Raw genomic sequence first — 15,566 nt, 5'->3', positions numbered from 1 at the left:
TTGTTTTCTATTAATATTCTTATATTTATTTTATGCTGTTATATGAAGTCAGAGCTGACGGTCCGATCATCACACTCACACTGCTGCGATCAAATCATGTGTGTGAACGACCCCCCCACAATGAGCCCCTAACACACACACACACACACACACACACACACACACACACACACACACTGTCGGCCATTTTGTGCCTCTGGTTCTCTTTTGTCGTCACTCAGTTTCCTGTTTGTCATGTAAACCATGTGTTCCTGTTATTTTGTCCACCCCGTTCATATCTACACAAGATAGTAATATTATAACGTTAAATAAGTATTAAGACCTTAAATCTATACTTTTTACTATGAAACACAGAAATGAAACATCTGTAGTTTGGTTTATTTACATGTGATTTAATGACTAAATGTAATTCGATGTTTGACGTTAAAAAGGAGCAGAAAGTGTTTCTGCTGTGATTCAAACACTTCTGACAGCTGTGCTGGAACATCTGCAGGGACGCTGACCTCTGACCCCACAGACCCTGAGGAAGGACAGACAGGGACGGGGGGGTCAGAGGTCAGAGAGGACGGGGAGACCGGGGACTGATGGAGAAAAATGGCCGACAGTGTTTCTGAGCAGATGTGTTATGGTGGGTAGTAAAAGTGTTGGAACTGGTCCAGTAGATCACCTCAGCCAGCAGCCACATAAAATTACTGTTTTTTTGAATGGAGTCTGGTGGCTGTTGATGAGAGCAATATAACAGGTGTTATAAAAAATAAAAAGGTTCTTACAGGTTTATCGTAATCTTTAAATAAAGGTTAAATGGTGACTTCTGTATTTTTAAATCTGAGCTTCATTTGTCCTCATCCTGGTGTCTGAATGACTGGTAGGTAGTAAAAGTGTTGGAACTGGTCCAGTAGATCACCTCAGCTGAAATTACTGTTTTTGTGAATGGAGTCTGGTGTGTTTACAGAGAGCAGTACAAAAGATTTTTTTTTGGTTAGCAAAAAGAATCTTACAGGTCTGTCTTCATGTTTGAGTAAAGGTTAAATGGTAAAAGTGTTGGAACTGGTCCAGTAGATCACCTCAGCCAGCAGCCACCAAAGATCCTTTTGGTTTAACCACAAACAGCACACACACCAGACTACATTCACTAAAACAGGGATTTTAGAGAACAGGACACAGGAGCTGCTGCTCTGCTGCTGCCTCCATCAGGTAGTGTGTTTCTATAATTTCACCTATTTTAATTACATTTTTATTTTTTATCATTTGATGTCATTTTGGCTTATTTAGTGTCTTTCTTTACTTTGAACTAATTTGATTTAATTGTATTTTTTCTTTCTTCTTTTTTAAATAATTATTTTGTAATAAACCCTGATAGTCTTTAGTTTAATTCAAGTTAATGTATGTTTTAAAAAATCTTTCGTTTTTATTTTTATTTATTCATGTTTTTAGAGTAATTAATCCACAGTGAAGCCGAGAAGAATGAAAGCGGAACCTTTGTTTTGTTTGTTTCCGGCCGGACATCATTGATGAGCGGACGCATAATAAACAACAGTGTTTTTTCGGTCAAAGTTGAGAGTTAGTCGGAGGAACATGTCGGCGGTGAACATCCTGTTCGTGTCTTCGGAGGACTTCAAACTGTCCAAGGCGGAAATACTGAGAGGGATCGTCACCGAGAAACTGACCACGGCCGCGCGGGAGATCCTGGCGGTGGTGGAGAGGACCGTGGCCGGGTACGAGGAGGAGGCAGCGGGCCTGAGGCGGGAGGTGGACCGGCAGAGGAGGCAGCTGGAGGCGCTGCTGCAGCCGCGGGTCACACTCTGCAGGATCGGTGGGTCACCAGACTCCATTCAAAAATCTGATGATTTAACACCATTCAAGTAAACCGGGAGTAAAAGGCACTAGTGACACTGCTGCTTGGACCAGTGGTGTACATGTACACAAGTACTGGTACTTCTGAAGTACTGGTACTTTATATATTCTGCTACATACTTCATGTAGCTAACGTGTTTTCTGTAAAAGTACTTAATGCAGTAAAAGTATCGGCAGTAAAAGTACTTTATGTTGTTAAAGTATCTGCAGTAAAAGTACTCCATGTTGTTAAAGTATCGGGAGTAAAAGTACTTCATGCAGTAAAAGTATCGGCAGTAAAAGTACTTCATGCAGTAAAATTACTTCATGCAGTTAAAGTATCGGCAGTAAAAGTACTTCATGCAGTAAAATTACTTCATGCAGTTAAAGTATCGGCAGTAAAAGTACTTCATGCAGTAAAAGTACTTCATGCAGTGAAAGTACTTCATGCAGTTAAAGTATCTGCAGTAAAAGTACTTCATGCAGTTAAAGTATCTGCAGTAAAAGTACTTCATGTAGTTAAAGTATCTGCAGTAAAAGTACTTCATGCAGTAAAAGTACTTCATGCAGTAAAAGTACTTCATGCAGTATAGGTCTTTGTGTCTGATCCAGAGGACCCTGTGTGTGATGAAGAGGAGGGAGGAAGACTCAGACTCCTCAAGGATGAAGAGCAGCAGACACGTATGTGCAGTACATTTACTTCAGTGATGTGTTTAAATACACATTTGAGGTATTTCCACTGCAGTACTTTTACAGTGCGGGATCTTCTCCGTTTGGCTTTGTTCAGATTTGGGGAGCTGGGGCCACATTGAGGAAGAGGAGGGTGAAGAAGAGGAGGAGCCGGCGCAGAGCCACAGTCCAGGTCCGGTCCAGGAGGATCTGACGGGCCGTCGGACCACAAACACGAGGTCGGGATGTGAAGACGTCGGCGGCTCTCACGTTCAGAACCTCGATCGTTCCTTGATGGGATCGTTTCCTTGCAGAGGTCCGTCTGTGAAGATGAAGAGCAGGAGGAAGAGTCCTCTGCAGCTCAGGGTCGGTCTGCTGGGGGACTCCCACACCGGCGTGCTCACACACGGCGGTAAGAGTCCAGTTTATTAGGTACAGCCAGAAATATGTTGTCGTCTCAGATCTGAAGACTCGGACATGATGCATGTAGTTAAACATCGAGGCTCTCGGAGGGTATTTTTATCATAGTCTTCGTCATGTCATCAGATCTTCGGCCCTAAGTTTTGGGCACTCGGTCAGCTGATCACCAGACGGTGGCGGACAGACCTGGTGAACCCAAACACGTGGTGATGGTGAGCTGGGAACGTCCTGTGGAGGCCTCGTCCACACGGGCTTCCTCTCTCACCTTTGGAGGAAAGTCTTGAATGGTTAAAAGCCTCCAGGTGACTGATAGGAGCTGCAGTCAGAAGGTCGTCTGTGCCGGTTGCTTCGGTGCACCAAGAACCTGGTGGTGGACACTGGCGCCGAAGGAGGCCTTCTGGGCTTGATTGGCCAAAGGGTCTCCTCGAGCAGCAGCCTGAAGTGAGAACGGGAGTGTGGGAGCAGTTCAGGAGGCTGTGGAGGCTTTCGGTGAACCTCTGGCAAACCATTCGGCGGCTCAGGAAGAGAACGCAGAGCTCGGCTCAGGCTGTGTTCAGCAGCGGAGGAGAACCGCCGGCCCGGACTGGTGATGCCATTGGGCAGTGAAGAGAGCACTTTGAGGAGCTCTTGAACTCGGCCAAAGCCACATCCTCTACGGGGGAGGTGGAGTCTGAAGATTTGGGGGAAGTCTCGGCCGTATCCCTGGCAGAGGTCTCTGAGGTGACCAAGAAGCTCCGTAGGGGCCCCAGGTATGGATGAGATTAGCCCTGCGATGCTGAAGGCTTTGGACACTGTTGGGCAGTCTTGGCTGACGCACCTTTTCGGGGACAGTACCTGCGGTGGGGCAGACGGTCGGCGGTCCCAGTATCCGGTATGCTCACCTATGATCATGATCATGACCTTTGGGTAATGACCAGAAGAACAAGAACGCAGGTACAAGCAGACTGAATGATCTTCCTCCGCCGGGCTCAGCCTCAGAGACGGAGTGAGGAGCTCGGAGTCGAGTCCACGTCGAAAGGAGCCGGTTGAGGTGGTTCAGGCGTCTGGTCAGGACGTGTCCTGGGTTTGTCCAACTGGGAGGGGAGGAGAGGAACTCCTCTGGCCCCCCCAGAGGAGCTGGAAAGTGTTGCTCAGGAGAAAGACGTTTGGAGTTTCCTTCTTAGCCTGCTGCCTCTGGACGGACGGACAATCGTGTGTTTTATTCACATTACACGCTTGTAAGCACGACTCCGAGCGTTACTACAGTGTGTATTTGTCTGAGCGTGACTCTGCACTCCTCACTGTCCTTGAATGCACCGTGTGATCGATGTCGTTTGGTTTTGTGAGCTGCACACAATGATGAACTTGACTATTGTGCAGTTCTGTCGGAACAAATATCAGTAAAATAAGTTAATTTCTTAAATGCTGTGATCATTTTGTTTGTGTGTTAGCGTTAAAGTCCCCGGTGCGAGTCCTGCCGTGTCCTCGGGGCCTGCAGGAGCCGGACTTCCTGGACCTGCTGAGATCCGCCTTCCCTCAGCTGACCGGGCGGTTCGACGTCTTCACAACCGACGCAACCAGGAAGCTGACGCCACTGAAACTACAAACAGTGACACCAGAGGAGATCCAAAGGTCCATCAAATCCACAGGGAGAGGCAGATCAGCCCTGTACATCCAAGCAAAGGTAGATTTATTTATTTCACTAGAGACTCTGCTCCTCTTAAAGCTGCTGAAAGGTCAAGACTGAACATGAACTGATTTCTTCCAGAGATCAAAGAAATCCCCGATCGATGCGGAGCAACTTCCTGCTCCACCGAGAAAAGACGAAGCCGACGGCGACACAAGAAAAGATGAGAACAGGCCACATGTAAGGTGAGTCAGACCCCAGTCGTGTTGGTCTGTGTTCAACTTAACAAAGGAAATGTGTCTTCAAACACTTGTCCTCAGCCAGCACAGTGTCATCGTGACGAAGATAAACGTACTTTTAAATAATGGAACTGCTTATTTTCTGCCGGCAGCAACTGGAGACAGAAACAACAGATGGAGGAAGATGGACGACAGCCAGGAAGCTCAGGAGCAGCTGACCTGAGGGCCTTTTTCCCAGCTGAGAGCGACGGAGACGATGAGGTGGAGGAAGGTGATGACTGGAAACCAGACAAGAACAATGAGGAGCTGAACGAGGGCGAAGCTGAACCGTCGTCATCGAAGCAGCGAGTCCAAACAAAGAGAAGGAAAGTGAAGCGGTCGTCTCTGGAGGCGTCGGCTGATGACGGCGACGCTCCTCCGTGCTGTAAAGTCTGCCGGGCGCAGTTCAGGTCAACGAACATGGTGATTAAACACGCCTGGAGCCACGTGGACGATCCAGAAAGGCTTTGCGGGGTGTGTGGGGAACATTCAGAGTCTGCAGACGAGCTGAGGAGTCACCTTCAAAGCCACAAGAAAACACTCAGCTGCAACATCTGTGGGAAGACTTTCCTCACTGTTGGTAGTCTGGACAGACACTCCTCTCTACACACAGGAGAGAAACCATACGAATGTCACGTCTGCCACAAAGCGTACAGCCACAAGTCTAGTTTGAACACTCACCGGTGGGAACATGTGGAGGAAAAACCGCACAAATGTGACGTCTGTGATCGGTCCTTCGGTTTCAAACAGCAGCTGAGGATTCACAGCAGGACCCACACAGGTGAGAAGCCTTACCGCTGCGACGTGTGCGGCAAGTCTGTCACTAACTTTCGGTCTTTATCCCAACACAAGCTGCGTCACACCGGGGAAAAGCGTTACGCCTGTCAGGTTTGTGGGAAGCTCTTTGTGACGCCTGGAAACGTGAAGGAACACGAGAAAATCCACTCGGACAGAGACAGAGCGTACCTCTGCGACGTTTGCTGCAAGACGTTCCACACCCGCGGTCAGCTGAAGGTTCACCTGAAAACACACAGCGAGGAGAAGATCATATGCAGCGAATGCGGGAAGGGATTGTCCTCTCAGGGAGCTCTGGTGAGACACATGATGATCCACACCGGAGAGAGACCGTACGAATGCTCGGAGTGTGGACGAAGCTTCAACAGCAGAAGTATTCTCAGGAGCCACCTGAAAACCCACCTGGGCATCAAACAGTTTGCCTGCGGGGTTTGTGGGAAGACGTGCTCTCGCAAAGAGCACCTGACGGTCCACATGAGGACGCACAACGGGGAGAGACCGTACAACTGTAGCGTCTGTGACAAAGCCTTCACTCAGAGCCACTGTCTGAAAACACACATGAAGAGCCACCAGGAGGACGAAGCAGAGGACGCACTGAAGTCCTGAACCGTCTTTTATCGACAGAATGTATTCGTCTGTGTGATAATGAACTCATTTGGACAAGAAATACACGAGTGGTTTGATCTTTTCAGTGTTTCTGCTCAGTTTTAGTGACGTGAGCACGATGCTGCTGGTCCGATTGGGGGGGTGCTTTCAAGCTAAGATAATATATTCAAAGATTATTCAAACACTTCCTTGTTGTTTTTATCGCCCATCTGACATTTTTTCCACCTTTATTGCTGAAACACGTTTTGCTTGTGGCAGAATTACACGTAAATTAAATTAAGTGTTTGGATTTAAGCGGACTGATCTTTTAATATAAGACAATAGTTGCATAAACTATTAAATCTTTTACAATTTTTAAAATATTTAAAAATAGAGGCCCATCCCTACAGCCGATTAATCAGTCTGGACGGTATCGACAGACCGCAGCTCTGATGGTAGTACGTTACGTTTTTCATGGAGAGAGAAAGAATCCGTCGTAGGAGTGACAGCTGTTAGCTTGCCAACCCCTCAAATTATAATTCTGGTGTCACTGGAGCTTCGCTGATCTTCTTTATTAGTTTATCAGCTGATTGATTGATTATCCTGCTCCAAACTACGGTAGTTATATCCGCCCTCAGGGAGGAGGTGTCCACCCTGGGACCACCTCTCACTGAGAAAAGGCCCAGCAGCACCTGCACGTCCTCAGGTGACCAAAGAAATTAACCTGTGGCCCCAAATCCTCAGTGACTCTACTGTGGCTACAACATGCTGATCAAAGATATGAGGTCTGAATACGCTCTGATGCTGCACCATCACCTCCATCATCCACCATCACCTCCATCATACACCATCATCCACCATCACCTCCATCATCCACCCTGACCTCCATCACCTCCATCATCCACCATGACCTCCATCATCCACCATGACCTCCATCATCCACCATCACCTCCATCATCCACCATCACCTCCATCATCCACCCTGACCTCCATCATCCACCCTGACCTCCATCCCAGCCGGGCCACGGCGCCTCGTGCCTGAAACCAAACCCAGTCTTTCCCTTGTGAACCGTTACGGCTGAAAACAGGAAATGGTCTGACAGCCAAGAGTTTGTTCCTCCTAATGACTGACAGACGTGGAGCTCCTGCTTTCCTGTCCTCTCCCTCATTTCTTTTCCTCGCTGGATATGTCGAACTCATTGATTTAATTCGTTTTCATTCGTCGGCATTTTATTGTTTTTCTGTATTTTCACTGATTAAACATCACAGATTGAGTTTAATTAAAAGAATTCTAACGTGCACCGTTATTTATTGGTGTTATTGGTGAAGCTGTTTGAGATTCATGAAGGTTTTACCCATAAAAACTAAAAAACAACATGGAGCAGCTGGTTTTGATGCTTCATGAGGTTTTTAATTCAGCAGAAAGAAGAGTTCAGTCTTCAGGATAAAGTCTCTCAGACTCCACAACAGCGACAGGCAGAAGATAAAAGAGGTTGATGAGAGGAAAGTAGTTCTCATAATCTCCATAATCTCTATAATCTGTCTGGCTCCTGGCTCTCTGGGGTCTGCTGGAGGCTCCACAGGGGCTGTGGGGCAGGTTCGGCCCACCGGGGGGGTCCAGACCTCGGCCTGGGACTGCAGGGCCTCCTGGTGGAGAGAGAGGAGGAGGAAACCTGAACCTGAACTGGTAAAAACCAGAAAATATTCACATTTAAATCAGCAGAACTGATGATTTAGCATTTTATTCTTTTATTACATTAATCTACTATCAGGATTTTTAGTTCTCTGTTGATCAGCTAACTGTTTATTTAGCTAAGTTCATTTAACCCATTTTAACCCTAACCCTAACCCTTCATTATAATTTCTTTGAACTTTAAAATATATTTTAATATGAAAAAAATGTGCAGCTTTAAAACAAGAAAAAGGTAAACAAAAGTTTTTGTTTTTTCCTCATTTTAAGTGTAAATACTTACTGCTGCTGGACAGAGAGGGGTCCCTAATCCAAATATTACATTTGAACTAATATACTGTATTTCATTTAAAGTGTTGTGAGCCGAATTGTGAATCATATCTTGACATGTTGTGTGAGCATCAACTTGTTCTCCTCTGAGCTCTGCAGGTTTGACAGCAAGCAAAGCAACTTTAAATTCGTTAAATTGAGCATCATACCTGGGCTGCCGGGTGCTTTTCTACCAGTTATATGGACTCAAGCCCTTGGTTATTATTGTGAGATTCTGTGTCTATTATTTCTAGAAGGTTTCTCCTCATAATTACCTTCAGGATGTTGTTTTTTTCCGTCATATTGGCGGAATTGTTCCTCTGACACCCACTTTGTTTTGTGTTTCTCGCCGGACAACATTCGCAGCTGCACCAAAACCCGGAAAAACACCGTGAGCGCAAATGTGCCAAAGTTATTCTGCATAAAATCAGAGCTGCGGGAGGAAATTAAAGATGTTTTACTGGATGAAGAGGAGCAGCGGCGGCTCGGAGACGCTGGCCGGCCTCAGCAACATGTCCAAGGCGGAGATCCTGAGAGGGATCGTCACCGAGAAACTGACCACGGCCGCGCAGGAGATCCTGGCCGTGGTGGAGAGGACCGTGGCCGGGTACGAGGAGGAGGCTTCGGGCTTCAGGCGGGAGATCGACCGGCAGAGGAGGCAGCTGGAGGTCCTCCTGCAGCCTCGGGTCACACTGGAGAGAAAAGGTCGGTGGCTCCGAGTGATTACATCCAGCCAGGGGCGCTCTCTTCCTGAGGAGAGTGGAACCTCCTCTGAAAAACGACTGATTTAAAGTTTATCTGCTCGCTGTCAAACACGAAGAATCCAGAGGACATGAAGTGAAGGCTCACACAACGTGTCCTGACGTGATTTAAAATTCGGCTAAAATAATATCAAATTAAATGAAGAACATTAAGTCAGATTTCACATTTGGTTCATGGGCCCATTTCTGTCATGTCTGTTTAAAACTGTTATAAATCTTTGTCTGTACTTTTTATTGGAAACATGAAGCCCTGATCCCGGATGTCGGAGGCCATGAGGTGGTTGTTGTGAGTGAGGAGGAGGAAGAGGAGGAAGAGCAGCAGCAGCCAGGTATGTGTTCACACCTCAGATCCTTCACTGAAGCAAAAGAACTAATGACACTTTACAAAAATACTCTTTAACGAGTAAAAGTACTTGTTGCAGAATTATTTTTTTTGTCCAAATCTGCAGTTTGAAACGTCTGAAATAATTGAAACGCTGCAGGAAGTTAAAGTTTTGTTTTAAATGTGTGACACTGAGTGAAGCTGAAGTGCTGAAAGGAGTTGAAGTGTCGAAATCTATAACGAAATGAGTGCAGGTTCGGGTTTACGGCACCGACAGCGTTCAGAAAAGGTGAACGAGGAGTAGAAATTTTAGTTTCTTTGTTTATTTTTTCTTACTTTTACTCATATTTGTTAAATTTCAGTGTTTTTGTAACATTTTTCATGACAAATATTCAGTTTTTTAAAGATTTTAAAGTTCAAATAAATAGATAAAGTGCAAAAAGTACAATAAAGAAAACATTTGATGTATTAAATGTAAAACCAAAATGATGTGTCAATTAGTTTATCAACAGAAAATTAACTGACAAAAATGTTGATTAAAACGCTAAATGACGAGTTTGGTCTCATTTAATAAGATTATTTTCTGGTTTTTACCTTTCTGAGTTTTAGATTCTTAATTTGGCACTTTTTTTTATCATTTTCTGACATTTTTATTGGCCAAACCAATTAATCAGTTAATCGAATGAAAATAAAAATCCATTTAATCCAAATAATCATTAATTGCAGTCTTATATTAGTTAGATTATACTGAATTACCTTCACATTATTGTATCATTGTATCACCTGAAGTTTGATTTATTTGCACAAATCAAACATTTAAATGAAACAGTGAATAAATGCAGATTGAGACTTTTAATTACCTCCAATTAATAATATAAACGGAGCTCACAGTGATAAAAATGTTTAAATATCGATTAAGACATAAAATATACAACAACATTTTAAGCCGGAGGTTAAATTTGTATTTTTTTCCTCATGGTTTGGTGTAAACGAACTCCCCGTATGTCACCGTATGCAGACGATGTTGTGTTGTGTGTTTGTTATACTGGTTGTACTGGAGGCGCCATGTTTCAGCCACCATACAGCCTAAATCCACCTGTGTCCAGGTGTGGAGGACACTGGGAGCCTGGGCCTCCTGTGGTTCGACGATGATGATGATGATGATAATGGCGATGAAGAGCGACAGCCATCAGTGCAACCAGCGACGACCTCCAGACAGAGAAGAGAAGACCTGAAAGACCCTGATTATCAAGTAACGTCGAGGTATTGGAAATGTTCGCTGTGCAGTAACCAGGTGATGTGACCGTTACTCACCTGCGAACAACCTTCATCCTCTGGGTAATTTCCCCCAGGGTCCGGCCTGACAGGAGGAGGCCCGGCAGACCTCGGATCAGTGACGCACAGAACCATCTAGACCTCAGGATCCGCATCCTGGAGGACTCGCAGACCGACGTGCTCTCAAAAGCGGGTACTTTTACTCGACCGTGAGATGAAATACTTTTGGGTAGATGAACTTGTGATGAATGTGTCTTTGTGTGTCAGTGTTTCAGAAGTACCCGGTGCAGGAGGTGAGGTGTCCTCGTGGCCTGCAGGAGGAGGACTTCCTGGACCTGCTGAGGTCCTCCTTCCCTCAGCTGGCCGCTCAGAAACCTTTTGACTTCTTCACAACCGACCGGTCGAGGAGGTTGCATCCACTCAGAGTGGAGACACTGACACCAGAGGAGGTCCACAGGGTCACTGGGAGCTCTGCCCTCTACATCCGACTGAAGGTACCCTGAATGCATCACCTGTGTCGGTCTTTACCTATTAAACCACCTTGAATCAGAAACAGAGTCCTTTCTCGATCCATCAGTGAAGCTACGATGTTGGACGGTCACAAAATGTGTTAATAGATCTCTGTAATGATCACTTCTAAAGGGCAGTAAAATCAAAAGGTGTAATTCGATAAAGACGGGACGTTTTGGGGAAGTTTTGCCACCAACATGATAATTCTGTCAGAAATATTTGCTCCTAAAGTCTTTTTGTCGTTTGGCTTCTTGTTATCTGGCTCCACCCAGTTGGTGCTGTTGACACTAACGGTGTTATTCTGAAAACCAGCAGTCAGAAAAACGTCCCATCACTGCAAAGGGACAAAGACTATATTTTAGACTAGTTTCTGAATAACTGTCATTAGGACAATAACAAAATGTCGTTAAAAGAAACAGGTGATGTTTCCTCATCTGGTCGGCGCTTTGTGCTCCATCATCGTTGTCATGGAGATGTTGAGGAAACTGGAAGCATTTTAACTTCAATCAATTCAAGGATACGTTTTTTTCTATTAGCACAAAGAACTGCTGCTATTCGTCTCGTTACACGATGTTAGTGAGAGTATGTTTAATGTTTAACGTGCCTGCCTTTTCTTTTTGTTGTTGACTTATTATTTTAACCCAAACCATCATGTTTTCCTAAACATAACCAACCTGCCACTGAGGAGTGGTCACAGTTCAAAGAACGATAGATTCCCATTTTGATTATTGTCGATGTGCAGTTACAGGACTTTTACTTTATATTTCCTTCTATATGTCACTTTTCTGATCAGTTTTCAGCGGTTCAGGTTGGTTAGGTTTAGGAAAAGATGACGGTTTAGTCAAGTCAAATACAGAAGACATATATTGTGATCTAATTTTGATTTGGCTGTTGTTTGGTTGTGTGACGGGGTGTTTAGATCCCGACGGGGCAGAATTTCTGTCTGTTTTTTTGGTGAAAGTCATTTGAGAACAAACCTGTTTCAGACCGGAGACGATCCTCAGAGCAGCAGCCGCGAAGAACCTCTACGGAGACGAGACGATTCTCCGTCCAGCTCCGCCACGACATCAACCGATCAAACCAACACCAGGTAACTGAAAACAAAGGAGTCCGACATCCGAGAGCGCTGACGGCAGGAAAATGTGACAAAACAGTATGACGGGCACGTTAAACAGTGCTGTTGTATTATTGTTTAATGGGCTGTGAAGAAAAACACAAGCTAACAGTACTAGCTAGCTCACAACAAGAGTATTTTACGATATTTGTTTGCTGATTAGCATGTTGTTAGCGAGCAGGATGATGATCTTGGTGGATCTTGATTTTGCTCATGTTTGGGGGGGCACCATGTTCTATGTGGACAGAAAATAAAGAATACCAGATTAATCACATTGATCAATTAATTAATCAATCTGACAATGAGAAGTAGTAAATTCTTCGGACAGGAACCTCTGCTACTTTTTGCTAACGATAGCTAACAAGCTAACGGCTGCACTGATTAATTTCTATTCAGTAAAAACACCTATAATTACTATTAATGACACAAATAAAGCTCATATTTATAGTTACATACATTTTTAAATATGTTGTTAGTGTGGTTACATTTGGCGTTCACGCTAGCTAACATTAGCTAACATTAGCTAGCTTAATGCTGCACAATCTTAAGATGGTGGTTAAACATTCAAGATTGATCGATTGAGTTGTTGTGAGCTAGCTAGTTGATGTTTTCTTTGTCTTCTCAGCAGACATGTTAATGTGTGACAGCAGCTGTAAAAAGAAAAGACTCCTGGACAGTCGGATACACGATAACGTGTCTGATCTTCCAGGTTATCGTCTCCCGGAGATCAGCCCGAGAGGAGGCGGCGTGGCAGACCCCGCCTCGGAGAAGAGCCCACGCATCACTTCCTCAGAGTGTGCGTGCTGGAGGGTTCCCGATCAGACGTGCTCTCAAAAGAAGGTAAATAGCGGATGGACTTCTGAACGGGCCTGTTGGATGTTGTAGGAGGATAATGTAGAACTTTCTCTGTTCCAGTGCTGCTGAAGTCCCCGGTGCAGGACCTGAGGTGTCCCCGCGGCCTGCAGGAGGACGACTTCCTGGACCTGCTGAGGTCGACCTTCCCTCAGCTGGCCGGAGGCAACAAACCTTTCGACTTCTTCAAGTCGGACAGGAGCAGGAGGCTCCAGCGGCTCAGAGTGAAGACCGTGACGCCGGAGGAGATCTACAGGAGCATGAAGTCCACCGGCGTCGAGAAGACCCTCCTGTACATCCGGCTGAAGGTGGATGTAGAGATTAGCCCTGGGGGCAAATGTGTGGTTTTGCTCCTCCACTTACTTTTTGATTGGACAGCTTTTTAACAAGTTTGGATCAAAATGAGCTCCATCTGTCTGTATCAAGTTATATTTCCTTCCTCACAGAGCCGTTTCCTCAATGAAACTATGAGAGAATCAGGGGAGAGATACTTCTTCAGGGTTTAGGGTTACTTTTGTAGTATGTTGTGAATTACGTGCTGAAATGATGTTGATGTTGACTCAACAACAACAATAGTTTTGTTTTAAATCGAAATATGTCCAAAAGAGTTAAGATTCTGCATCACCAGAGGACGTTTGATCCGTCGCTCTCTGCTGAAACCAGAACAGAACACAATGAACTTCATGGTGTAATATTGAAGTTTTATACTGGAAGAGCAGCTTAATGACTTCATGACTGAAGACTTTGTTAATTGATCTTTTAACTGTAACGAGGAGCTGGTTTGATCTCTGATGTGTTTCCCTTAAACATGAACCAAAAAGGTGTCACGTTTCCTTAAAAAATATCATTTGTGGACAAACTCTTGCAGACAGGAGAGGAGGAAGAGGAGGAGGAGGAGGAAGAGGAGGAAGAGCGTCACCTTTTACAGAGAAACACTGAGACCACCAGTGATTCTCCATCCACTGTGGTGATGAAAGGCGACGAAGCCGGACTCAGTTCAAGGTAATTGAAACAGTTCCTAACGAACGGCTCCTCTCCTGTTTGCTGGATGTCGTCTGATAAGGTGCATCAAAGAAACGAGCAGTAAAAATAAACTCTGCTGACACTTTCTACTTCTAATTCACTACATTTCAGAGGCAAATATTGTAGTTTTTACTGCTCAGTATTTATGTGATAACTCAGATTCTCTTGTTCTTTTACTTGACGATGGTCCCCTCCAAGCATCTCTAAGTAATTTGTTATTTTTGGCCGACAGCCGTCCGGTTCCACAGAAAGAAGCCAGCAGAGCGAACGTCCTGTCCAGCAGCTCGGCATCACGACGGCAACAGAACGAGGAAACGGAGGAAGCCGACGATGAAGCCGACGATGAAGCCGACAGCCGAGTGGACTCCAGCGATGACGGCGACAAAGATGGAGACGAGGCGGTGGACGGAGACGACGACTGGAAACCGGATCCAGAGCTGCAGTCATCGAGGATGAGGAGGAAGCCCAGAGCGCCGTCTGTGGGGGGGAGGCTGGCTGGTAGCAGTAAAACGCCCTGTAAAGTCTGTGGAGTTTGGTACAGGATACTGGGCAGCTTGATCAAACACGCCTGGAGCCACGTGGACGAGCCGCAGCGTGTTTGCGGCGTGTGCGGGAAGCGTTTTGAGTCGATAGAAGAGTTAAAGGGACATTTGAGAAGCTACCAAAAGACTCACGACTGTTCGTACTGTGGGAAGTCTTTCCTCACCGTCACCGGCCTGAACTCTCACACCACGATGCACACGGGAAACAGGCCCTTCAAATGTGACGTCTGCAGCAAGGCCTTCGCTCACATGTCCAGCCTGAGCGTCCACCGCTGGGTCCACGTAGCCGACAAACCGCACAAGTGCGACATTTGCCCGAAGGCGTTTGGTCTGAAGGCGCAGCTCAAAGCTCACAGCAAGGTCCACTCCGGTAGAGACAAGTACCACTGCCACGTCTGTGGGAAAGCCTTCTACGACCTGCGATCGTTGACCCGCCACAAGGCCACGCACTCGGGGGAGAGACGTTACGGTTGTGAGGTTTGCGGGAAGCGTTTCAAGCTTCCCGGCACGTTGAAGTCACACGAGAAGATCCACACGGCCAGAGACCGGCCGTACCTCTGCCACATCTGCTGCAAGACCTTCCTCTCAAACTGCGGCCTGACGGCGCACATGAGGACGCACAGCAACGAGAGGCCGTTCATCTGCATCATCTGCAGCAAAGGCTTCATATCCAACGGCGAGCTGAAGGCGCACATGCGGGTGCACACGGGCGAGGCGCCGTACGGCTGCTCGGATTGCGGTCGCTTCTTTAAACGCAAGACTCACCTGACCAACCACGTGAGGAGCCACCTGGGCATCAAACAGTTTGTGTGCGGGGTTTGTGGGAAGGCGTGCTCTCGCCAAGAGCACCTGACGGTCCACATGAGGACGCACAACGGGGAGAGACCGTACCAGTGCGCCGTCTGCGACAAAGCCTTCACCCAGAGCCACTGCCTGAAAACACACATGAAGAGCCACCAGGAGGAGGAAACCCCGTTCCTGA

At 46.2% G+C, this 15,566-nt stretch overlaps 2 protein-coding genes across 2 annotated transcripts in view; both read left to right on the top strand.

Annotated features, from left to right (window-relative positions):
- The first annotated feature begins 1,575 nt into the window (after positions 1-1,575).
- On the top strand, positions 1,576-3,206 carry LOC139223175 (uncharacterized). The gene is made up of 4 exons (XM_070855146.1): positions 1,576-1,813; positions 2,446-2,514; positions 2,621-2,914; positions 3,064-3,206. The coding sequence occupies exons 1-4, from the start codon at positions 1,576-1,578 to the stop codon at positions 3,204-3,206; spliced, it is 744 nt and encodes a 247-aa protein (XP_070711247.1).
- A 1,498-nt stretch (positions 3,207-4,704) lies between these two features.
- Positions 4,705-15,566, top strand: part of LOC139223174 (zinc finger protein 208-like) — a 61,652-nt gene continuing 50,790 nt past the window's right edge. Inside the window, exons 1-12 of the mRNA XM_070855145.1 lie at positions 4,705-4,773; positions 4,920-6,204; positions 8,617-8,890; positions 9,195-9,275; positions 10,375-10,531; positions 10,621-10,736; positions 10,811-11,037; positions 12,040-12,143; positions 12,877-13,007; positions 13,083-13,327; positions 13,888-14,021; positions 14,275-15,484. Coding sequence (XP_070711246.1) covers positions 4,942-6,204; positions 8,617-8,890; positions 9,195-9,275; positions 10,375-10,531; positions 10,621-10,736; positions 10,811-11,037; positions 12,040-12,143; positions 12,877-13,007; positions 13,083-13,327; positions 13,888-14,021; positions 14,275-15,484 — 3,942 coding nt within the window. The 5' untranslated portion in view covers positions 4,705-4,773; positions 4,920-4,941. The remainder of the gene's footprint in view (positions 4,774-4,919; positions 6,205-8,616; positions 8,891-9,194; positions 9,276-10,374; positions 10,532-10,620; positions 10,737-10,810; positions 11,038-12,039; positions 12,144-12,876; positions 13,008-13,082; positions 13,328-13,887; positions 14,022-14,274; positions 15,485-15,566) is intronic.

This window comes from Pempheris klunzingeri, chromosome 23, assembly GCF_042242105.1.
Source record: "Pempheris klunzingeri isolate RE-2024b chromosome 23, fPemKlu1.hap1, whole genome shotgun sequence".
Taxonomy (NCBI): Eukaryota; Metazoa; Chordata; class Actinopteri; order Acropomatiformes; family Pempheridae; genus Pempheris; species Pempheris klunzingeri.
This window is presented reverse-complemented; position numbering and strand designations above follow the sequence as displayed.

What these genes read in the sequence shown, in the direction of transcription:
- LOC139223175 (XM_070855146.1), top strand. Translation starts at nt 1,576, where the DNA reads ATGTCGGCGGTGAACATCCTGTTCGTGTCTTCGGAGGACTTCAAACTG. An exon ending in GGATGAAGAGCAGCAGACAC is followed by an intron (nt 2,515 to 2,620) that starts GTATGTGCAGTA and finishes GGCTTTGTTCAG; the next exon opens with ATTTGGGGAGCTGGGGCCAC. An exon ending in CGGCGTGCTCACACACGGCG is followed by an intron (nt 2,915 to 3,063) that starts GTAAGAGTCCAG and finishes TTCGGCCCTAAG; the next exon opens with TTTTGGGCACTCGGTCAGCT.